This window comes from Nicotiana tomentosiformis, chromosome 2, assembly GCF_000390325.3.
Source record: "Nicotiana tomentosiformis chromosome 2, ASM39032v3, whole genome shotgun sequence".
Lineage (NCBI taxonomy): Eukaryota > Viridiplantae > Streptophyta > Magnoliopsida > Solanales > Solanaceae > Nicotiana > Nicotiana tomentosiformis.
In genome coordinates, this window is record NC_090813.1 from 93,202,821 (window position 1) to 93,227,522 (window position 24,702).

The following is a 24,702-nucleotide window of genomic DNA, read 5'->3' on the forward strand; positions in this document are numbered from 1 at the left end:
AAAAGTACGGTTCGATTTATCGGTTTTGTAATAGTAATAACCAAATCAAACCAAAGTATTTACGGTTCAGTGCAGTTTTTTCAAAGTTCGGTTCGGTTATTTCCGGTTTATTTTTTCTGTTTTAAACGGTTATAGGAACAACAAGTATTTACGGTTTGTAGGAACATCAATAAACAAGGCTGGAATTTATTTGTTTTTCGTCCAGCCCAACGGCAAATTGTCATTTTGACTTTTGAGAAAGACAACCCAGCAAATTGTCATTTAGTTGTTCGTCCAGCCCAGCAACAGAGAAAGACAGTGGCAGACGGCAGTCTAACACAAGTTTTGCTGACAATAACACTCTCATTTGAAACAACACTATAAATGAAACCGAGAATAGACTATAGAGAACAAGCACACAGAGAGCAGGGAGGCCTTCAGTGGCATCAGTGCAAACAGAACACCTAAGTAGCAAAATACCGCACAGTCCAGCAGTGGCAAACTAGTCCAAAATAGTTTAACACAGTGGCAAATCTAGCAGCTACCAAAGTCCAAAATAAGTCTAGAAATACCATCACCAAACAACAAAACAGTGGCAAACTAGTCACAAGCCACAAACCACAAAGTAAGTCTAGAAAATGATACTTAAAGCCTTAAATACGAATCACTGGATGAGGCATAAGACACTTCTTAATATGCTTCACTAAGCCATAAGTGCCATAATACTTTGGATGATAATTATAAACTCGACCATAATGAAGGCACTTTGCTTTACGGGATTCTTCATTTACTTTAACTAGCTCAAAATGTTCCCAAATAGGCGATCTAGCTTTAGGACCACGAGGCATAGTTGAACCTACAAAAAAAAATTAGAAAATTTCACAAGTTAATAAAATATTTTTAATTATAAATAACAAAATAATATCATAAAACAAGCAAATCTTTAAACTTACCACTTGTTCAAACTATGCATCAACAATGCTATTATCTCTTTCAACAATGCAAGTTTCTCTTTCGCTCGTTGCCATATCTAAATATAATTTGATAAAGTGTGTCAATTAAACTTACAAAGTAAACTAATTTTTAATAAAACACTCATATAACGCAAAATCTTACCAAGTTCAATTTGCTCAAGAAACTCCAAATCTTCTTCAACATTAATAGAAGTACCCTCACATCTAAACCAATCTTGAACACAAACAAGACTTTGCACCAACCGAGGAGTCAATGAACTCCTAAATGAATCAAGAATGCGGCCACCGGTGCTAAATGCACATTCTGATGCAACACTTGAAATTGGAATGGCTAACACATCACGAGCTAGCTCGGATAGAATAGGAAATCGAGGCGCATTAATTTTCCACCAATCTAAGATCTTAAAGTCATTAGAATCATTAGACAACTGCTCTTGTCCTTCACCAATATATCTTTCCAACTCAGATTTAGCACCTACACTTCTAGAGTCTTCCTTTTGCCTTTTCAACAATTGCTTTGTTCTCACAGATGACTTCTTAAAATACCTATTCTACCCTCTACAATTTTTATCTCTTATTTTTATTCTTTAATATAATTATATTTTTTATTTTAATTTATATTATCGACTTACCTATAGAAAAATTTTAAAAACTTTTTCGCAACCAAAAAGAGTGAGAAGTAGTAGTCAAGCATATAAGTTAATGATGTTCAATAGTGAAATAAATGAGAAAAATAAAAAAATTATAATAAATAATTTACTCATATAAGTAATTTTATTAATAGCAATCAAAAATTTATTTACAAAACTGAGAATAAAAGAGAGTGAAAATTTTATAAATTATACAATGCAGGTAATAAAAAAATAATGGGCGTAAAATAGAGGTAAATTTTATAATTAAATTTGCAAAAATTATCAATTTAAACTTTACATGAAATTTAATTATAATTTAAAAAAAATCTAATAATAACAATCAAAACTCAAAAATTTATATTCACCATAGATAATAATAAATAGTAGAACTTAAAATCACACGCACACACCAAGATACATTATATGCATTTTAATATACATAATATTAAAATAATAATAATAATAATAATAATAAACTAGCAATAAATTTTGTAATAAATTCATAATATAATTATTTTATTTATAATATTAGTGAACTTAGATTAAATTATATAAATAAGATATAGTATTTTTAACTTATGAATAAATACCTGCATTAAAAAATATCTAAATAATATAAAAAAGGTATAACATATATGGAGAGTTGAAAATGTCAAGGGTAAAAAAGACATTGTGTAGGACGAAAGGATGAAAATGACAATTGTTCAAAATTGGAGGATGTATTTGATTTTTAGAGTAAACTTGAGGGATGTAAATAATTTTCACCCTTTTATAAAAGGGCTTGTATAGACTTGCGCTCATGAATTAAAAAACCAAGTAACATTGCAACTGCCTCTAGGAAAATAGCAGTGAAGAAAAATGTATCTAGGACATTGGGATAACTTTCCAGCTTGAGACATGAGAAACGAAAAAGGGAAATATACAGCTTCTTTCTCAAGGAGATGGTGAATTCTGCTAACTTTTGGATGATTCAGGCACTACCACAACATGCATATTCGCATTGTTTGGAGGCAACGCTAACCGAAGAGGATATAGATTCCCATTGAACTTGTTGCGCGAACAGACAGTAATATTCTCCAGCCCTGTTATTTCCTCCAACTTTTGAGTCAGTTCCTCTACTCCATGCCCTTTGAAGTGAAAAGATGGTCCTTCCACTGCATCATTTGCATTTCCATTTTCATCCGCCACATGGTAATATATTAGTCGACCTTCAGCCTTTACCGAGGAAGTATCAAATGCATCTCTTGACTGCAAGTTCAATAATATTAATAACACTCTGCAAGAAAAAGACACTAACTTTTGAGACAAAACTAAAACTAACCTCACTCCTGGAATACTTGGGGGTTGTAAGATGAAAAGAAGAGCTGGAATAATCATCCAATGATTCTGATTCTGAATATTTTTCTGGTAATTCGGGCAGTATTTCAATAATATCCACTTCCCATAAGATCCAATCTTGATGTCTATGAGGTATATCATGTGTAATTGAATTTCGCCAAGGGGGTAATCCACTATTTGCGCGTAAATAATTCCCATATCTCGTTTTAAGCTTCAGGAGGAATCCATCTTTTATTGGTTCCCACTCAACTGAAGAATCCAATTTTCTAGGCAAACTCTGAACAACTTTTCTACCTGTGACACCTAGAAGGACTTGATCATCTGTGGCTGTTAGATATTTGCCATAACAACTCTTTAATCGGATGACATTTTCGATTTCTTCAGGGAATTCAATTGTCCATTTTGCACTCCTGGAAGTTCCATGGCGATCTTGGTACACGGTTTCTTGATCGGGATCAGCTAATAAGAATTTATCATGGCGGCTCTTTAGCCTAATGGATTTGGCTTTCTGAAAGAATTCCATCCCAGAATTCTGCAAAGACTGGAAAAATCATGCAATTGCAATGATCAAACACTGTTTTAAAAAACTGATTTTTTTAATCTAGAAATCCACCTGGATCAGACTCTTTGAGTATTTACAGAGAATGATCCATGTGGATGGATAGGGAAGAAAGATCTGAATAATTGATGAAGAAACAGGAGATGCTGAAAAAGGAAGCTAAAGGTATGCATTAACGGTTATTAAAGGAATGTCATATGTGATATGGAAATCAGGTTGAAAGGAGTTTACGCTGTACATTGGCTCTTGTGAAGCTGTCTTTTTCTTTCTACTATACTGTTTTGTAAAAATTCACAATAACAAGTCACTCGAAAGTAAATTGAAAGCATAATGAGACAAAATTAGTAACTTGAAGCAAAAGATTAGTAACGTTTCTAATTTCATAGTAGAAAAGTTAATTTTTTTTTTAATCCACTCTAGTCACTTTAAAAGTCCCGATTGATCTATCACTTTTGACGCAACGACCTCGATTGTTTTTAATGGTTTTGACTATTGATGATCTTTTTTTTTTTCGTTTGACTATTTGAAGATTCCATAAACATATTTCAATTAGTACAATTAAACAACACAGGGTCAAAATGAAATATTCCAGCCTTGCATATTGACTTTACCTAATTGGGTTGTTGACCAGTACATGGCCTAGTGGGGTGCTAGAACTCACAGCACAAGGCAACCAACCACTCATTCTAGCAGAAGAAGAATAAGGGGTCGTTTGGTACGAAGGATAGGGTGGATCGAGTATAAATTTTATCCCAAACTTAATTCAGGATATCCCATCTTATTCCACCTTATCCCAATAAACTTATGATTATTTATCTCATCTCTCATAGGGTATAAATTAGTCCTGGGATGATAATCCCCCGAGATAATTTAGTCCGCGTACCAAACGAAAAGAAACAAACTTTGAGATGCTAAAGATGTTTCTCCTCATTCCTAACCAAAAATAAGATGAAAAATCAAGTTTCACTAGAGCAAACGCTTTAACGTTTTTGATGGAGGAGAAACCAATATTTGCCGTTTTGTTATTTAGAACATGATTTAACTTATGAAGTAACATAAACAGTAATTACATTATTGGCGTAGTTTAGACTATTGTAGCATGTTATTGACATATTTTTTAGGTTACTAATTTCACTTATTTCGTACCTGTTTCACGTGTGCGTTCTCAGACCTTTGGGATTGGTAGGTTACTGCATTTGGGGATCCAATATCAGAAGAAGTCGTATAATCATCGAGAACAGAATTAAAACTTGATGCTGGCGATAAACAACTTGACACTGAATTAATATCAGTAGTATCTGAAATAGTAATATCCACAACTTCTACTCCCCACAAAACCCAATCTTGGGTAGCTGTCCTATTTGGAACATCATGTGTTATAGAATTTCTCCAAGGTGGTGTAGCTCCATTTGCCCTCAAATATTTTCCTTCCTTTGTTCTAAGCTTTACTTGAAATCCTTCTCTTATTGGCTCCCATTCAGTAGAACCATCCATATTATTTGTTGCAACAGTTTGAAGTACTTTTTTACCCGTCATTCCTAGAAGAAATGCCTGCTCAGTTGCTGCTAGGTATAAACCATGGCAACTTTTTAGGCGAATTACGTGACTTTTTCCTGCAACTAATTCCACTATCCAACGTGCCCTGTTCGACGAGCCATTTCGGCTCTGTCGAACAGTTTGTTCATCTTCGTCCGCCACTAAGTATTTCCCCAAGTGGCTTTGAAGTCTTACTGCTTTAGCTCTTTCAAAAAATTCCATCCCATTCTACATTCACAGGTCAAAGCAACAATGTCAAAGACAATGACGAAGTCAGAAATTTTAACAACCAATTCGAAAAATGCAAAAATGTCACACTTGTAATATATGCTAGAGAGTCTTAATTCATTACCTGTGTTGAACTTGGATGTGAAGAACGATCAGATGCAATGGATGTACAACTGTTAATTGACGAAACAGTGCGACGAGTGTTTGAATAATCTGTAAAATCATCATCGCCAAAAGAAGAGAAGCTCGATAGAGATGAAGGATAACTCTGTAAAGATTCAGAGTCCGTTACTGATATATCAATTACATCCACATCCCATAATACCCAATCTTGGGTTGCAGTTCTATGAGGTAAATCATGAGTTATAGAATTTCTCCAAGGAGGTGTTGCTCCATTTGCCCTCAAGAATTTCCCTCCCTTTGTCCTTAACTTTACTTGATATCCTTCTTTTATTGGCTCCCATTCTATTGAACTATCTGTTACACTATTTGGTACTTGGAATACTCTTTTACCAGTCATTCCAAGAAGGAAAGCGTCGTTAGAAGCCGAGAGGTAACGCTCGTGGCAACTCTTGAGACGAATGAGGTGAGGATTGTCTGCCACCATTTCAACTGTCCAACGTGCCTTTTTTGATGAACCGTTACGGCTTTGTCGGACGGTTTGTTCGTCATCATCGGCGACGAGGTACTTGCCCAAATGGCCTTTGAGCCTAATAACTTTAGCTCTGTTGAAGAACTCCATTGTCAATTTCTCTTACTTTCCTGTATTTTAAAAGCAATGTCCGTTTGGTGCTTATCTAATTCTTGTGGTCAGTTAGATTTAAAGGGCTCTGCTCTCTAATATTGAAAATACGTACTATTGAACCAGTTCAAATCGACGACTTGGAAGGGTTGACTTCAGAAATTAATTTTTTTTTTTTTTTTGGATGCATTAGGCTCGGTACATGTATCCCTCGTAAATTTGACTTTTCAACTTAGAAAAAAACAATACTCCAATTGGGGTTTTTAGCTAGATTGTTGTGGTATAAAATTTGAAAAAAAGAAGAAGAAAAAACAAAAGACCATGCCGTTTGCTGAAAGTTTTCGTAGACCAAATCAACGTTACGGAATTATAAGGAATCATGCCTGTGATTGCATTTTAATTCAAAATTCACAGTCAGTACTATGTATTAGAAATCCAAATTATGTTTACCAAAATCAGAGGTCAAATTATGGTCGATTATTTGTAATTTTGCTTCATAGTTTGTCAATAATGAGCAGTGCAACCAATGATTATCATCTGAGGAACAATTAAAACAATAGAGGAAAAAAGAAAAGATAATAGAAGTCCTACTATTACATGAATCTACTCATTTACTAAGGTTAAAAATCGTTTTTCAAAAGAATTAGAAGAGTGTAATTCAAATTTAACGGGATAATCCGAGGAAACAATGTATTCTTAAAATTAATGAATCTGGCCCCCTTTCAAGCTAAGTTTCTATAATAGTCTTACTATTCGTACGGTGAAAAGTACCACAGTAAAATTTAGAAAGATAAGTGGTCACTGAATTCCATGATTAGAAGAAGGTATATATCCAATCCAATAAACTAACTTTCAAATACATACGTTTTCCTTTCAGTTTCTCTGAAACAGTCAAATACTTTGAGGCTCTTTGCTTCCACACGGCAAATCAGTTCATAATCAGTTGCAAAGACTAGTCACGTAGAATTCTAATTTATCAAATTATATTCTAATCAGCAAACTTCATGCATACAATTTTAATGATTAACTCAAGAATTACTCAACAATTAGATATAATTAATCCATTAGGGCTATCGCACCATTGGCAGTCTAATATGGTGCAGGATACACCATTTTCCGTGCTAAATGTACGTATGTGTGACACCTAGATTTTCTGTTTAAAGTTCAAATACCAAACTTCCTTAAGAAGCGGATTTCAAAATATTTACTTGGTCTTGCTAAACGTAATCCCAACTAATTCAAAGTGTGTTTAACTTTTGCAATTTCTCGTCATCATATAGCTCCCTATAGCTGCCACCTTCACTTTCATTTTCATCCTCCCTACTTCAACAACAAGGGAATAAGTTTATACTTCTTTAGTCCATTTCAAAATCTCGATATACATAGATAAATGATACCGAATATCTGGGTCAAGAGTTAATCACTCTCTCGACTAATTTTGGAGATCGAATGACAAAAGGTGGGACTAGCCGGCCAGCTTGCGCTGCATGCAAATACCAAAGAAGAAAATGCTCTCAACAATGTGTGTTAGCTTCTTATTTCCCAGCAGATCAGCCCAAGAAATTTCAAAATGCACATCGTCTTTTCGGGGTCCGTAACATAGTGAAAACACTCGAGCAATTGGATGGTGACGATCAAAAGGCAGATGCCATGAAATCCATCATTTTCGAGTCCGATATGAGGGAGAAGTTCCCCGTCTATGGTTGTGTTGAGTGTATTCTTTATCTTCGCCAACAGTTACAGCTTGCCTTACAAGAACGCGAGTATGTATACACTCAGCTTGCTATCTATGGCAACAACATTTAGGACTTTCGTCTAGTGAAACTAATTCTGTTGGTAATGGGATCAAGACGGCCCCATTCTCCTCTAGTGATAGTGAATCCAGTCAAGGAATCACATATCCTGATTTTGATAAACATAATTCATTGGCATATCCAACTTCCAATCATGTACTTAGATTTGGGATTCAAGAACAGCAAGAAGTCTCTCGAGACTTTGAGAGTCTAACCCTTTTCAATAGTACTCTGGTCGATGATAAGTAATCTTTTGTTGACACCAAAGAATTTTTTGTTTTGTTTCCTTTAATTAATGTTTATGGTTGTTCCAATTGTTAAACTGTGTGTGAAAGATTCAGATTTTAGACCTATGAATTAAGATTGACTCATTCAATATTTTGCTTGTGTTTCTGTCTCTTTTCTTAATTATATAGTATAGTACATGGAGATAAGCATTGCCTATATTTACTGCCAATTGAATCTGTTTTCTTATCCTAATTAGAAAAATTCAAATATAATTTTCTAGGATAAAAGAAGATCCAACTGTCCACCCCTAAGGGACTTGGAACTGGTTAGCTCAAACAGACGAAAAAGAGGCACCACATGATTCTTTAAACATCTTTTTAATACTTTGTTTTATCGTACCAGTATATCTTTGAGATTTTTAATTTTGTTCTAGGGAAAGATATACTTTCTCTATAATATTATGCTACATTAGATCTGACATTAACTACTTTATATATTTGCGGGGAATTACAAAATAAATTTTGTGATGGCACTGTTATCTGATCTGATCACTCTTAAACAGTCACAATAGTATCTTAATGCATATCGTTACAAACACAGTAAATCATATTGCAAAAATCAATATATAAAAATATCTACAGCGGTTACAATTGCATCATGTCGGGTTAAGATCCCATAGTTCCTCTGTAAGTCATGCGATTAACAATTCGAGATGCATCATTCACTCTGTTTGCTTTTTCATAAATGCCAGCAACAACAAGATGCAACTCTTTCTTGTTAACATTAGGATTAGAGTCCAGCTTCTCATACAGTGTCTCAACCATCTCAAAATTCTTTCGAGCACCATACAGACTTAGCATTTGAAAGTGAACTTCGTCCGAGAAAACACATCCCTCTTCCTGCATCTCTTTATATACCATGTCTGCCTTTTCAAACTCTCGCAACTTCCCATAAGCATTAAGGACTAGAGCAATCACATTAGAATTTGGAAAATATCCTGCTCCTCTCATCTTCTCAAATACCTCAATGAGATTAGTGTACTTCCTATTTCTGGAATACAAATCTATCATACACTCAAAAACTGCAATATCTTTCAATTCTCCAGCATCAAAAGCTTGTCTGAACACCCATGTAGCTTCTTCTATTCGTCCAGATCTAGCAAGAATCGTTATTGCAGTTTCTCTAGGAATATTGTCAGGGCGCTTCAACTCATGCAACAAACGTTTAGCATGTGCAACCAAACCAGCTCTCTCATATGCTACAATCATAGTCTGGTACAGAACCTGATCAATTTCAACTCCAGAACTCCGCAGCTTCTGGAATAACATAGCTGCTCGATCTAGTTTTCCAACTTTACCCCATATTGATATTATGGTCGAGTAGGTAATGGCATTGGGCTCAATTCCTCTGTTCTGCATTTCTTGAATAAGATTGTTAGCTTTCTCATGCTCCAGTGTCTTTCCATAAATTTTAATCATGGTGTTGTAAGTGACAACATTTTGTTCGATACTTTTCCTCTGCATCAGCCGAAACAGATGTATAGCTTCCCCGAAAAGCTCAGCCTCACCATAAACCCTAAGAAGAGTATTGTAGCTGACCACATTTGGTTCAATTCCCATTTTCCTCATACTCCAAAACAACCTATCTGCTTCCTTGGCCATATCAAGTTGTCCATAGACATCAATCATAATATTACAAGTTGTGAGATCAAGGGGGCATTTCACCTCATTCATCTCCGAAAATACGGATAGAGCCTCCAAAAACTTTTGGTTCTCAACATACATAGTCAAGAGAGTTGAGTAACTCACTGTGTCAGGCATAACACCTGCTGACATCATCTCTTTGACCAACAATCGAGCTTCGCGAAATAGCTTTGCTTTTCCAAACACATTAATCATGGTATTGTAAGCAACAAGATCAGGAGTAATCCCTGATGTTTTCAGTCTTGAAAAAATCGAAATTGCCTTGGAATAATCACACAGCTTTCTTGACAACTCAATCAAATTACTGTACAGAACAAGATCACCCGAAACATGATCCTGTTCCATCTTCTGAAGCCAAGATAAAGCATCATCAAACAACCCCTCTTTGCCAAAATGGGTAATGAGAGTAGAATAAGTGTACCTATCAGGTGACAAAGCTCTTTGACGCATTTCATCAAACAGCCCGTACGCAAGCCGCCACTTCTTTGCCCGTAGTACATTACGCAATGCAACATTGTACGCGAACACAGACGGAGTGTAAAGAGCTACTTCGTTGATCCAATCAAGCAAAGCTAACGACCGCTGCCAGTCAAACTCACGTGAGAGGAGCGTGACCATGAAACGCATTGAAAGATTTCGATTTTGGTAAGGCGACATTAAAGCAAACAGTTCGTGCTCGTTAGTCGTCTGTCCAATGGATAACAACAAATCATCCATGTCAACGCTGTGGTCCAGGTGCAACGATTGCTGTCTCCGGCGGTACGGTCGGTGGTGGGGAGAGGAAAACGGCGGCGTTTTAAGTGATAACGGCGTTGTTGTTGCTGCTGTCTTTCGCCAGACATCTTTATTTGAGGAAGTGGCGGACAGTGAAACGACAATGAAATGGTTTCGGAGTGGCTTACGTTTCGTGTAGTGTACGAGGATAGTGATTCGATGTGGAGATGACGGAATGTTGTAACTGGAAGCAGAAGCGGAGAACAAAAGTGTGGACATGGCACCGTTCACGGGGGAACATGGGTCCAACCATTTACATTAGATGTATCATATTCATACGTTTTATCCCGCTTAAATATCAACTTGATAATCTATTCTATGAGGAAAAAGAAATGTTTTACAACAGTGCTCCTCGAGCGTCCCTTAGGGACATCCGATTAAAAAAATAAAATAAAATCGAGCCAATTTGCATGTATATCAATAATCATTATTCCAGATCAACACAATCTGCTCACAAGGCTATAACAATCTTTACTGAAGATCCTTACCGAACGTGCAACGAGTTACACAAATTTTGAAGAAGAAAAATGTATGCTCAAAACTAATTAACGGTGAGCCTACTGTGCTTTAACAACACATACTTTATACATGAATATGAGCAATGTCGGCTATGGTTGCAAGTGCTACCCGTATTAAACTTTGTGCCTTATGTTTAAGAAATTGTAGCCTTCTCTTTTTTTACCGTCACGTACATGTCAAGAAGTTGTTGAATTGAAGTAGAATTTTATAGAAGCTGTAGAGATATTTAGTCAATGTGATCACCTAATTTTTGACCATTCTTTAGATTTTTTATCACCTAAGTGTTTAAATATTTGTTAAGTTTATTCTTGATATTTTAGCCTTTATTTCACTTTTTAGTAGGTTTATGTGATAAAATTAAAAATCATACAAAAAGAATCTCATTTTAGATAATAGTTGTGTTTTATTTGCAAAAAAAAAAAGAAATTCACAAAAAATATGTTTTTTTCTTCTAATTTTGGTAAGACTAGCAATTTTATAACTTTTTCCTTAATAATTTCTTATATTTTTTAAATTTTAATATTAGTGTAGTATTTTTAATTTTAGATTTTTTTTTATAAAAAGAAAAAACAAAAAAAAAAGAGCCAATGAAGAATTACCAAATGCCAAAAGATTCCATTTTATCTCTAGTAACTAACTGCCACACACTCACTTTCTTGGCAATTTACACTACACACCACATGCACAATATTGTTATTCTTTGGAAGTGGCATCCAAGGTAAATACACACACAAAAGGCACACACACATTGGCACTTCCATTCAGCTATATAATACACACACGAGGAGAGCTGGAAAAAAAAAGGAGAGGAAAAAGAGATTTGAAAAAGAAAGGAACAAAATTAGGGCTGCTGCCTTCTCTTATTCTTCATGAGTTATAACCCATAAATTTGATCTTCCTTCCCTTGGCTTTAGCCATTAACAGATCCTTTCTTCCTCCATCCAAGGACCTCTGTTTTCCTCCATTAAAATGCATCAAATTTACAGCCTCAAACCACCAACTTACAGCCCTGAAAACCTCCCAAAAATCAGCGAAAAACAGCCATGAGATCCGCTAAAATTTGGAGGTCGCGTTCGAGGTCCCGGAGCCGCGGCGCTTCTGTTAGTCGAAGTTCTGTTCGCGTTTTTGGCTCCGGAATTATTGTCGGTTTTGGTCTTTGCTAGCTGAACAGTCATCGTTTCTGTACAAAACTTTGCTTAGAGTTTTTTGTTGAATAAGTTGGGTTTGAGGCACATACAAAGAACTGTTTCTACATCTAGTATTTCAATGATATTAAATTTGCTTTAATTGGTATCTCTTTAATTAAATGCTTGATTTATTTCTCTGTTTAGTTTCTTGTAGATATTTTCCTTTTTGCTTTGTGTATTTCATCTGCCTTTAGTTAAATTATTTTTGAGTATCTTATGTTTGGTTCATCATTTCCGCTTGATGTTGTCTCATGTTCGTTTACTGCATTTTTTCGTTAATAATGGAAATTGCAAAGTTTAACTGAATAATATGGGGATTAGTAATAATGAGCCATGTATTTGCTTGTTAAATTAAAAGGTTGTGAGATTTTAGAGTCTTGAGGTTTTAAGCTGATTGTAACGTTAATAGGCTGTGGGGTTTGGATAAAGCTAATTGGAGTGGTTTGAGTTTGATTATTAATGGACTGTGTGGTTTAGTTGAAATCCGAAGGAAATTAGGCCATTTATTGGGCCTGACATGAGTGAGGTGGACCATGCTTCTTTCATTCTAATAAATAAGTATCGAATGCTGGCATGTAGTAGACCAAACACACAAGTTAGCATGTTGTTAAAATTATCAACAATTATACATCTTTCCCCACAATAATATTTTTTCCATAAATTACGACTTTACAATAATCTCAAACTAGTTTAGGAAAATAATTCATGAAGATCGCTAGTATTCTTTAGGCGCTTATTAATAAATCAATTATCGTGATTCTGTACACGTTCGCGTGACATAATTAAGATTTTTCAAATTAAAGGTCAAGGTACGCGTTCGCGCGACTTTGGCCAGACAATCCAGACACCGTAACAAATATTCCAAGTGGCGACTCTAATTAAATAAATAATCTCATTTCGAATAATACCACTTTAATTGGAAAAACTCCCCTATTCCCTCGGAAAAAAGGAGGTGTGACAACTCTGGCGACTCTGCTGGGGACTGAACCCAGAATCTCTGGTTCAGAGTTCAGAATTCGAGCTTGTAATGTAATCTGTACTTGGCTTTATTGTTTGTGATATTATTGTGTTTATGAGCCTAATGTGCTAATTGCCGCTCATTTACCGCTTTGATATTATTTGAACTGTATTTAAATGTCTTCGTACGCCTCCCTTCTGAGTCTTCTAAAAATATGGTGCATACGTACGCGTGGCCCACTTTTCTGGTAGAGGTCGTACGAAATAGAACGAGGCTGGATCAGCAATTAGACCGGGTAGACTTTCGTGCTCCCGATACATTGCCCCCACCTCGGCTCGAGCTGTCCGCTTGGGTAAGCCATGTCTAGAACACACCCCCAGGTTTAAACCTAGAATAACATAGCCTCATGCCGGATCCCTAGTAGGAACGTTTGTTTGCATCATGTGCATTTGACTTTGGGGACTCAACACAGGGGTTGGGTTCCTCTAGGACAGGTGTACCCTAAATTAAAAGACCATCCTGATGCATCTTATATGCTACTTGAGCATCTGTTTGTTTCGGCTGGCATGTTGACTGGCTTCTAGATTAGGGGAAAAAAATCAAAAAAAAAAAGAAAAAAAAGAAGGAAAAAAAAAAGAATGAGAGGTAGGTATTTGAAAAATTTCGAAACTCTGCCGAAATTTTGAAAAAAAAAAGAAAAGAAAGAAAATAAGCCAATATTTTCAGAAAGTCATGTTTCCTCTATTCCGTCAAAACAGGCAGAACTACGCGGGGTCTGATTCTCACCGGATGTGAGATACGTAGGCAAACCTCATCGGTTCCGGCCCACAATTTTCAAAAACTCCAAAAATATATTCCTTTACTTCCTTCTTTAAAAGTATTTTTTTAGACCCCAATTTTTAAAAAAATATAAAAACATTTCCTTTTTAATTTCTTCTCAAAATCCAAAAATATTTTCATTCTTCTTTCGAAAATTGAAAAGAAAATTCAAGATTCAAAAATATTTTTTTTTTCTTTATAAGTATTTCTTTCATAAATTCAAAATAAAAGTCCAAAAATCCAAAAATATTTCTTTCTTCTTTAGAAGTTCTTTTTTAGAAATTCCAGAAAAAAAAGAGTCGAAATTCAAAAAAAAATATTTTCTTTCTTCTTTAAAAGTCTTTCTTTTCAAAAATTCTTAAAAAAAAAATAAACAAATTAAAATCCAAAAATATTTTCCTTTTTCTTTATAAGTATTTCTTTCGGATTTTTTTTTATAAAAAAATTCAAAATTAAAAAAAGAAAAGAAAAAAGAGTTAGTTTATTTTCTTTATTCTTGGTCTTCCCGAACTATGCAAGATCTGATTCATGTTCCCACATGATACATAGGCAACCCACATCAGGTTCGATCGATTGATTTAAAAAAATAAGTGCAAAAAAAAAAAGAAAAAAGAAAGAAAGGAAAAAAAAAAGTGTTCATTCTAACATATTTGTTGTTTTGAAATAAAACCTGGTTAAAAGTGATCGGTTTGTTGGTTTGCAATGGCGAGTCCAGGATCCCTCAGAAATAAAAGCATCTTCTTGACCGAAGGAACAAGAACCGCTATTTATAATCTAACTAAGGTCACAGAAAGGCAAGCAGACAAGTTGGTGGTAAAAGGGAGGCAAATATTGGTTGACTTTAGCAGGTTTAAGCAATAGAACATGCGCTGCTCGGGATGGTTTGATGATAGGGATACATGAGAATTCGTCCAAGTCTTTTGGCAAATTAGTTACTGTGAAAGTTCCCATGCTGTTAGTCCTAAAATCCGATAGCCAATATAGGGAGCAGTTTGATCAAAAGTCAAAATTTGAGTGTTGAATCCAAAGCAATCAAAATGGTTGAATGTTGTAGTAGTGCTGATGTACAAATTTGTGGCTAAGATGTCGCTTAGCAACTTGAAAGTCACTCCTCTTTTAGACACGGAGGAGTCTTGATAGCTTGTTTGTCATCTTTTCTGTTATCTGGGTTATCCAGGGTTGTAACCCAGATTTCAGTTTGTTTGTCTTATTGTCAAATCCTTCCGTCCTTTATTTAATGAAATACAGTTTGTCCGTTTGTGTTATTCTGTCCCTTTGTGTCATTCTGTGCTTAATCCTTTTCGTGCTAGTTCTAGTGACATGACATGCATGCGAAATTTTTGGCCAGATCCTAGAAAACTGATTTATTTTTGAATTGGATAACTGAGAAAAGACACTTTTGAGGACGAATAAAGAGTCGAAATACTTTGGAATTAAGCTCGAGTAAAATTCATGTGAAATTAGAATAGTCATACTCGTGGAGGTTAATGATCTTTACCTTCAAATCATTGTGAAGCTCAGGTTTGAGGAAGAATCAATTGAAGTTTGGTGGAAAGTTTGACATTAATGGATAGAAATTGTCTTTCGACCATGATACACCAAGAAGACAGACATGTTCATCAATGTTGTGATCACGGAAGGATACCGTGATTGGCATTCTCGAGGCTAGGAGGCCCTTTTTCTGTTATCCAAACACTTTATATACTTCGCTACCTCTTTTGAGCATATGTTATTTCTTTGACCACCCTCTTTTGGAATCAAGTTTAGAGTTAAAAGTTAAAAAAAAAAAATTTAAAAATGCTGAATAGAAAAGTCCATGCCCCAAGGGTACAAACTGGGGCAACTCTTAGAAAGTTCAAAAAAAAAAGAACAGTCAAAGTCCATGCCCCCAGAAAATAAAAGTTGGGGCAACTTGTTTTGAAAACAAAAAGAAAGAAAGAAAAAATGAAAAAAAAGAGAAAAAAAAGAAAGACAAAAAAAAAAAAGATGAAAAAAAATAGTTAGGTCAGATGTTTGAACTACGTTTGACCCGATTCCTTCAAAAAAAGGATACGTAGGCAGCCTTACACGGTTCGGTCTAACCAAATAAGAGTAAAAAAAAATCCAAAAATCCCCAGTATCTGAATTAGAGGCAAAATTTTTATTTCACTTTTGAAAGAGTCGATTCCAAGAGTTGTAAGTCTACAACCCCCTTATTTTGAGTCTACTTGGGCCTTCATGACGTCCCTTCTTTCCAACCCTATCCAAAATCCTTCCAAATAAAGACCTCCCGATATTCCTTCAAGAATGCCAAGAGACGCATACAATGAGTAGCAGTTGTCACACGGCATAGAACACTGTCAAGTTGCTTACAAAAGAAAAAAGAAGGAGAAGAAAAAGAAAAAGAAAAATGAGAGTCTTACTAGTGAAAACTCTCACGGGCACTGTAAGGCGACAGTAAGTAGAGATAAATAAATGAGAGAGACTTGTTAGTAAAAATCCCTCGTGGCACCACTAGTCGAAAGTGAGTCATGAATATGATGCAAATGATTGACACGAACAAGCCCGACTTCAAAGGTCATAGGAATGGTAAAAGGAAAGATTAGATCAGTTTGATAGATCAGGTCGTTGAGTCCAAAATGCATGTCATGATCATTAAGGCTAGTTATTGAAAAAAAAAACTCTTCCTTCTATCCTTCCCGACACGGGCATTTCTTGTTAATATTGTTCTTTGCATCATTGTGTCCTTCACTCTGAGTCCGCCCTTGTCAAAACAAGCAAGAAAAGATTTCAAAATCTGCTACCAGCTTTTCAGTTGCACAAAGTAAATTTGGCCACCACTCTTAGTTGTTACTGTCAACATGCCTTGAGGATTCATGCAAAGGATCCCCCCAAAAAACTCTTGTCAGCCTACTTGTCGCAAGCAAAGATAACTTGTGATTCTCTCTGACAGACAAATTGCTTAAAAGCAGGAAGTCATTCAAGATATCCGAAAAGGTCACCTATGCAAAGATCTCCAGTTGGGATAAGGCTGATTGAGCCACAAAACATCAATGACATTGGGACCGAAACAATCAGGATTGATACAGAAAGTAAAGGTCCCTTAAAATCAACAATAGTGTCTCCCAGCAGTACGACCAACTACCAATACAGTCGATCTTCCAAAGTTGGATGATCATAAAGCCAAGCCGCCAAAGACATCAAGGCCACAAACCGACCACCACTTTCAAAACTGACAAAATTTTCTTTGTTTGAAACAGGAACAAAGCAGTGCAAGGATAGTGGTTCAAAAACAAAAGAGAGAAAAAAAAGAGAAAAAGAAGAGGAAAAAAAAAGAGTTGACAAAGGGAAGTTTCTCAAATCTTTGCCTTTATTTGTCTTGCTAGTGTGCATAAAATCTTGCCATTGCTCTTCACATTTTTCCTCCTAGGGTAATACATTCTAGTCTGATGGATTTTCCTCCCAATAAGAATCTTAGTCTGATAAATTTTTCTCCTAAGATAAGAAAACCTAGTCTGATGAATCTTTCTCCTAGAATAAACGTCTTAGTCTGATGAATCTTTCTCCTAAGATAAAAGAACCTAGTCTGATGAATCTTTATCCTAGGATAGAAGTCTTAGTCTGATGAATTTTTTTCCTAAGATAAGAAAACCTAGTCTGATGAATCTTTCTCCTAGGATAGAAGTCTTAGTCTGATGAATCTTTCTCCTAAGATTAAAAAAAAAAAAATAGTCTGATAAATTTTCTCCCAGGATAAATGTCTTAGTCTGATGAATCTTTCTCCTAAGATAAAACTAGTGTGATGAATTTTCTCCTAGGATACAAAGTCTTAGTCTGATGAATCTTTCTCCTAAGATAAGGAAACCTAGTCTGATGAATTTTCTCCTAGGATAGAAATCTTAGTCTGATGAATCTTTCTCCTAAGATAATAAATTAGAAAACCTAGTCTGATGAACTTTCTCCTAGGATAGACGTCTTAGTCTGATAAATCTTTCTCCTAAGATAAGAAAATCTAGTCTGATGAATTTTCTCCTAGGATAGAAATCTTAGTCTGATGAATCTTTCTCCTAAGATAATATAAAAAAAAACCTAGTGTGATGAATTTTCTCCTAGGACAATTAAAAAGAAGAAGAAGAAGTCTGGATGAAGAGGAAAAAAAGGTCAATTTTAGTTTTTTTTGAGTTGTTACTCTTTAGTTTTTCTTAAAGTTCAGGGGTCCCGCCTAGAGAATAGGGTCAATTTTAGCTTTCTTAAGTTGTTAATCTTTAGCTTTCCTTGAGTTCAGGGGTCCTGCCTGGAGAATAGGGTCAATTTTAGTTTTCTTAAATTATTACTCTTTAGTTTTTCTTAAAGTTCAGGGGTCCCGCCTGGAGAATAGGGTCAATTTTAATTTTCTTAAGTTGTTAATCTTTAGTTTTCCTTAAGTTCAGGGATCCCACCTAGAGAATAGGGACAGTTTTTAATTTTCTTAAATTGTTAGTCTTTAGTTTTTCTTAAAGTTTAGGGGGCCCTCCTGGAAAATAGGGTCAGTTTTTAGTTTCCTTAAGTTTTTAGTCTTTAGTTTTTCTTAAAGTTCAGGGGTCCTGCCTAGATAATAGGGTCAATTGTTAGTTTCCTTAAATTTTCAATCTCTAGTTTTTCTTGAGTTCAGGGGTCCCGCCTGTGAGCACCTAATTTTTGACTATATTTGAATTTTTACCACCTTTTACTATGTAAATATTTTTAGAAATTTAATATATATATATATTTTTAGTTTTGTTACATTTTTTTTTTAAATATAGGGTAAGAATTAAAAATAATTTAAAAGGCCAAATTATTACTATTAGTAATATTTTTATTTTTTATCTTTATTTTAAAATAAAATAAATTTAACAAAAAAAATGAAAAAAATAAATATTTTTTTTAATTTTCGGATGGGAATAAAATAATAGAAAATTTAAAAGTATGGAATTAAAAATTAAAAGTAAAAGTAGGTGGAAATTATTTTTTTAAAAAAAGTAAAAGAAAGTGGAAAATTAAAACAATAAAAGTAAAAGAATGTGAAAATTTTAAAAAATGAAAAGTAAAAGAAAGATGAAATTAAAAAATAAAAGTAAAGGTAGCTGAAATTTTGTTTTAAAAACAAGTAAAAGAAAGTGGAAATTTAAAAAAAGAAAAGTAAAATAAGTGGAAATTAAAAAAAAGAAAAGTAAAATAAGTGAAAAATAAAAAAAAGTAAAGTAAAAAAAGTGGAAAATTAAATAATAAAATTAAAGGAAAGTGAAAAATTATTTTTTTTAAAAAAGAAGAAAAATGGGAAGTGGGATTTCTTTTTAATTAAAAAATAAAAGAATAAAAAAAAAAAAACATAAATCTGAAAAAATTCTGAATTTTTTTCCTATAAATAGAAGAGAAATGTAAGGAGAAAAAAGGAGGAGGAAGAAAATAATAGAGGAGAGAATTGAGAGGAAAAAAAAATTCTTCTTCTACGCTAAGTGAATTTCTTCTCGTTTCATTATTTTTTCCGAAAATTCAAGCAATTCATCACCCTGTTTAAGACCCAAAAATGCCTCAAATTCAAGCCTAAAAACACCTTGTGAAGCTTCATTGATAGTCACCTCTCTCACGCCAAAAACCAGCAGCCTCACGAGGTACAGTCGAGTTTCGGTCCGAGCTCGAATTTGAGAAGGTTCGTCGCTAGATTTTTTGCTCATCTGCCGATTTTTTCTTGGTTTGGTGTATTTGCTTGACTCAGAATTTTTTTTGTATTAATCAAGTTCTAAAGGAAATTTTTTGCTTAAAGGTTCATTGTTTATCCTCCCTTTGTTAATTATTTCATTGTTTTGTGTGATGTTCTTATAGAGGTTCATGTGATAATTTTTTGTGTTGGTTTATTTATACATATTATCATGTTGTAGCTTCTTTTTACATATTTCAAGCGATTTGTCAACAGATTATTTGAATAGGATTTCATCTTAATGAGATTTGCTATTTAGAATTAAAAATGAAGATTTTGCCATATTAATGGGCCATGCATTGGAGTTCAAGTAAGTGAACCAGAAATAAGTTACCATATTTAATAGGAAATAAAGAATTAGACATGGGTTGGATTGAGTATAAATCTGTCAGGCTCAATAATTTTGTCACTAGACTAATAATTAGCTCATTCTTCCATAATGGATAAATGTTTCCTAATTTCAAAGATAGAGTAGTAAGTTGTAAATATTTCTAAGTGTGGATGACTTTTCAATACTTTAAATAACTAATATATTTCCCGACTTTCAAATAATTTCCTATCCATAAACTCTTGGTCTTACAATAATTTCAAATTAGTTTAGGAAAATAATACAAGTGCGTGTTCATATGACTTGACCAATCAACTTCGAATAATAATAAATGTGTTATTGATTGTGTACACGTACGCGTGACATGATTCTTGACGCCAAACAAAAATGAGTACACGTACGCGTGACTTATTTCAAGATAATTTTCATAAATCTAATCAAGCAATAAAAGCGGACATAGGTAAAATATGAGAACTAATAAAGCAGAGGTTATCCAAAAATAATATAAGCCAAATGTAGTCAATAAAGCGACCGTGCTAGAACCACGGGACTCGGGGAATGCCTTACACCTTCTCCCCGGTCAACAGAATTCCTTACCCGGACTTTGTTTTCGCAGACCAATAATAATAGAGTCAAACCTTTCTTTGACTAGGGATTCAAATAAATGGTGACTTGGAACACCCAAAAAATCAATTCCAAGTGGCGACTCTGTAAATAAAATAATCCCTACTCAAATTTGTCACTTTAATTGGAAAAACTCTTTAACCCACAATAATCCATAACACATATATCATTTTAGGGTAAAAAGAGGTATGACAGCTCTGGCGACTCTGCTGGGGATAAGAACCCAGAACCTCTGGTTCAGGGTTCAGAATTCGAGCTTGTAATATGATCTATACTTGGCTTTCTTGATTGTTGATATTACTGTGTTTGTGGGCCTAATGTGCTAATTGCCGATCATTTACCGCTTTGATATTATTTGAACTATATAAACTGCCTTCTTACGCCTCCATTTTGAGTCTTTTAAATTTATGGGGCACACGTGCGCGTGGCCCACTTTTCTGTTAGAGGTCATACCAAATAGAACGAGGCTGGATTAGTAACTAGGCCGGGTAGAATTTCGTGCTCCCTGTACGTTGCCCCCACTTCAGCTCGAGCTGTCGCTTGGGTAAGCCAGGTCTAAAACACTCTGCCCAGGATTTTAAGCCTACAATAACATATCCTCATGCTGGATCCCTAGTAGGAACGTTTGTTTGCATCATGTGCATTTGACTTTGGGGACTCAACACAGGGGTTGGGTCCGTCTAGGACAGGTGTACCTGAAAATTACAAGACTATCCTGATGCATCTTATGTGCTACATGTACATTATGTTTGATTCGGTTTGTTCATGTTGATTGGCTTCTAAAAAATAAAAATAAGAATTGAGAGAAAACCAGAAGGAAGAAAAAAAAAGAGAAAATTTACCCATTTTTTTTAAATAAAAAATTCGGTATTTGAAAATCCAAAAATCTTGTCAAAAGTTTACCCCAAAATGATTATTACAAAATAAGATTGAAATTTTCCCAAAAAAAAAAATAAGGTGTCATCCCATTCCTGAAATATTTACGAACTACGCGGGTCTGATTCTCACCGGATGTGAGATACATTGGCAAACTTCATAGGGTTCGGCCCCATTTTTGCAAAAATAACCAAAAGAAAGAAATGTGTCTAGTGTTTTCTTTTGTTTTGTCCAAATAAGCCGACCCAACTTCGGTTAATCCCGAGCCGTTTCTGTCAGAATAGCCTTAGAACATCTTCAAAATTGTCGAAGGGCTGTACTAGCAAGAACGGACGTGTCTGTCAATTGGCATCACTTTTACCATAATGTCCTTCCATTTGGTCCTAAAGTTTTCCTTAGAAGTATGAAGGGACATAGTTGCAAAAATAGCCACCCTCTCTTTGACTTTATTTTTTATTTTTTATTTTTATTTTTTAAATTAGGTTATTTACAAAATATTATTTTACAAAAAGAGTGCATTGGTTTTGTCTTTTGAACTAGCGTCAACCCTTACCTTAACCACCCACAGGTACAAAATGAGCATTGTTTAGAACGCACATTTGAAGGTTGTAGACGAAGCTTCACTTCAGCTTCAGATGTGGTGGTATGACTTGGGGAAAAATGGTCAGAAATGGATCACCAAGCACCTAGGAGCCCTCACAGATATTATGAAAGTTAAACCACAGAACGATTTGATTGAGGCACTAGTGACTTTTTGGGACCCTGTTCATAATGTCTTCCGCTTCTCAGATTTTGAGCTTACTCCCACTTTAGGGATTTGAGAAACCAGAAGCTCATATTCCCGAGGGCTCTCTATGTACACCGATTCTTTGGTCTTCTGAACATCAGTAAGCAAATTAGAAAGATCAACGTAGTCGAAGGGTGTTGTTCTTTCTACTTCATGTACTCTAGGTTCAGGTAGCCAAATGGTTGAAATACATGAAAAGGGCCTTAACAATAAGCAGAACAAGGACACATGGCAGATTCACCGTCGCATCGCCTTCATGGTGGTGTTTCTGGGAATTATGGTCTTCCCAAACAAGGAGCGGACAGTTGATATCCGCACAGCCAGAGTTGTACAAGTCCTCACTACCAAAAAACATCACACTCTTACCCCGATCATTCTATCAGAAATTTATCGGGCGTTGACTTTGTGTAAGTCTGGGGCAAAATTCTTCAAAGGGTGCAATATTTTGTTACAAATGTGGTTGATTGAGCATCTCCGATATCATCCCAAGTTCATGAGCTATGGTCCGAGCACGGACAATTTATTGAGAGCTACAAAGAAAGAGTAAAAGATTACAACTCTCCAAAAGGGGTGGAAGCCTGGATATCCCACCTAAGATCTTTAAACGCAAGTCAAATTGAGTGGACTTTAGGATGGCTCCCGGTAAGAGAGGTGATACACATGTTGGCCTTAAGAAGTTATTTGCTGTTGTTGGGTTTGAGAAGTGTCCAGCCGTATGTGCCACAAAGAATTCTAAGACAACTAGGAAGGTACTAGATAGTGCCTGAGGATGAAGATTTGAGCGTGCAAGTGATTGAGCTACACCCCGAAGCCCCACTCCCTGAGGCTTTAATCCAGCAAATTTGGAATGGTTGTCGATACTTGAAAGACGATACCCAGGTACCAGATACTGCGAGAGGTGAGGTAGATCTGGGTTATTTTAGGTGGTTTGAGAAGAGGTCCTGCGTAAATGATGAGCCAGATCCCGAGCCCGAAAGTCTCGCAAAAAGGTCGCATGTTCAAGCCTTTAATGATAAGATCCACGAACGGTTAGCTTGGGGTAAAAAGAAAAAGGGATACCAAGAAACTATCCATACTTTGGAAGAAAAGCTGATGAAACTTCAATTTGGGAAAGACTTGCAAGCACAAGAATCTGAAGGGGAAAAGAAGAGTCTGATCCGCAAAAATAAATCCATTCGTGTCCAACTTCAACAGATGAAGAAAGCCTCCAAGGTACCGGTCATAAGTTGGAAAGACCAGAAAACCATTGCCAATTTGATGGGAAAGGTGCAAGATTATGATGCCATCTTGGCAAAAACTGAAAAGGCGTTGGACAAAGCCAAGGAAAAAATTGTACAGTTAAATGATGAGGCCAAATCTAGAAAGGATCGCCAAGCAACAGAATTTGAAGAAGAGAGGGCTCGGTTCAAGAGAGAGAGGGTCCATTGGGTACGTTTGGAAGCTCAACTTCAGGCAGAATTGAAAGAAATGATAAGGTACAATAGAGACTGCCAACATGCAAATTTTGATAGGGAGAGGGCTCAGGTGACACTCGAGCAGGCTAGACTTCGGGCTTAGTTGGAGTCAGCTTTAGATCGCGAGGGACACATAAGAGAGATAGCCACTACTCGCCAGCAGCAGTTACAAGATCGAGACCAGAACTTTCAGTACTTCAGAGAGCAAAGCTATGTGAATTGCCAAGGGATGAATTTTGAGAAGTTTTTGGATTATGCACCTACCTTTGCCCGTAATCTTGCAGCAGAGTTAGAGAGGATATACCATACACTGGGGGGTCAGCCAGGGTAAGCGCCACCATGAATAGATGTTCCAGTGGTTGAAAGCAAAGATTGTGGAGTTTGAAACATCGTCGTAGTTGTTAAGACTTTTCAAACCCAACAATATTTTAGTTTGAGTCATCGTTGAGTTTTTTTAAATCATTGTATTTTATTCTTGTTAGAGTCTGTTATGTGATTTTCGATGTAATTTCCTTTCTGTCATTGTATTTGGAATTGATTAGAAAATAAATAAATAAATAAATAATGAAAAAATCAAGACTATTACTGTTTCCCTGATCTACGTAATGATTTGATTCATGCGGCGACATGATACGTAGGCAACCCCCAAAAAGTTCGATCAAAATATTTTTCAACGATTCTAAGATTAGGGATAAAAATGAGGCGTGAGTAAAAAGAAAAAAAATTGAGAGAAGAAAATAAGAGCGTCAATAAAAAATAACCTGGTAAGCCGGAATGAAACATGAAGCCTTCCAAAAGCATGTTAGAAATGGTGATGATGTTAGGAGCATGGCATATTACGTGTGATTCATATCAATAAAATGTCTAACCCTAACACATTTGCTATCTCTTATAAAGTAAGCTTAAGGTGGTTGGTTTGTGGTGAAACTGGCAACACATCATTACTTCACCAGATCAAAGGGAGCGGTA

General features: G+C 35.4%; 2 protein-coding genes and 2 long non-coding RNA genes across 5 annotated transcripts; 1 reads left to right on the forward strand and 3 right to left on the reverse strand.

The window, feature by feature from the left end:
- Positions 1 to 444: 444 nt before the first annotated feature.
- Positions 445 to 1,721, reverse strand: LOC104117359 (uncharacterized). Its single transcript, XR_004512381.2, has 3 exons — positions 1,096 to 1,721; positions 933 to 1,009; positions 445 to 835 (listed from the first exon to the last, which is right to left on the reverse strand). It is a non-coding gene; the product is annotated as an uncharacterized lncRNA (long non-coding RNA).
- A 610-nt stretch (positions 1,722 to 2,331) lies between these two features.
- Positions 2,332 to 6,061, reverse strand: LOC104097439 (uncharacterized). Of its 2 annotated transcripts, none has more exons than XM_018771253.3 (4): positions 5,371 to 6,061; positions 4,629 to 5,246; positions 2,907 to 3,455; positions 2,332 to 2,833 (listed from the first exon to the last, which is right to left on the reverse strand). In XM_018771253.3, exons 1-4 carry the CDS (start codon positions 5,986 to 5,988, stop codon positions 2,540 to 2,542), a joined length of 2,079 nt encoding a protein of 692 aa, XP_018626769.1. In that variant the 5' UTR covers positions 5,989 to 6,061; the 3' UTR covers positions 2,332 to 2,539. The 2 variants fall into 2 exon arrangements, with proteins under 2 accessions (XP_018626769.1, XP_009602286.1); XM_009603991.4 differs by having other exon boundaries at positions 2,907 to 3,464.
- A 2,455-nt stretch (positions 6,062 to 8,516) lies between these two features.
- LOC104097437 (pentatricopeptide repeat-containing protein At5g39980, chloroplastic) lies at positions 8,517 to 10,804 on the reverse strand. The gene has a single exon (XM_009603989.4). It carries the CDS (start codon positions 10,703 to 10,705, stop codon positions 8,675 to 8,677), a length of 2,031 nt encoding a protein of 676 aa, XP_009602284.1. The 5' UTR covers positions 10,706 to 10,804; the 3' UTR covers positions 8,517 to 8,674.
- A 6,685-nt stretch (positions 10,805 to 17,489) lies between these two features.
- On the forward strand, positions 17,490 to 17,983 carry LOC138906611 (uncharacterized). Its single transcript, XR_011414100.1, has 2 exons — positions 17,490 to 17,745; positions 17,809 to 17,983. It is a non-coding gene; the product is annotated as an uncharacterized lncRNA (long non-coding RNA).
- The last annotated feature ends 6,719 nt before the right edge of the window (positions 17,984 to 24,702 follow it).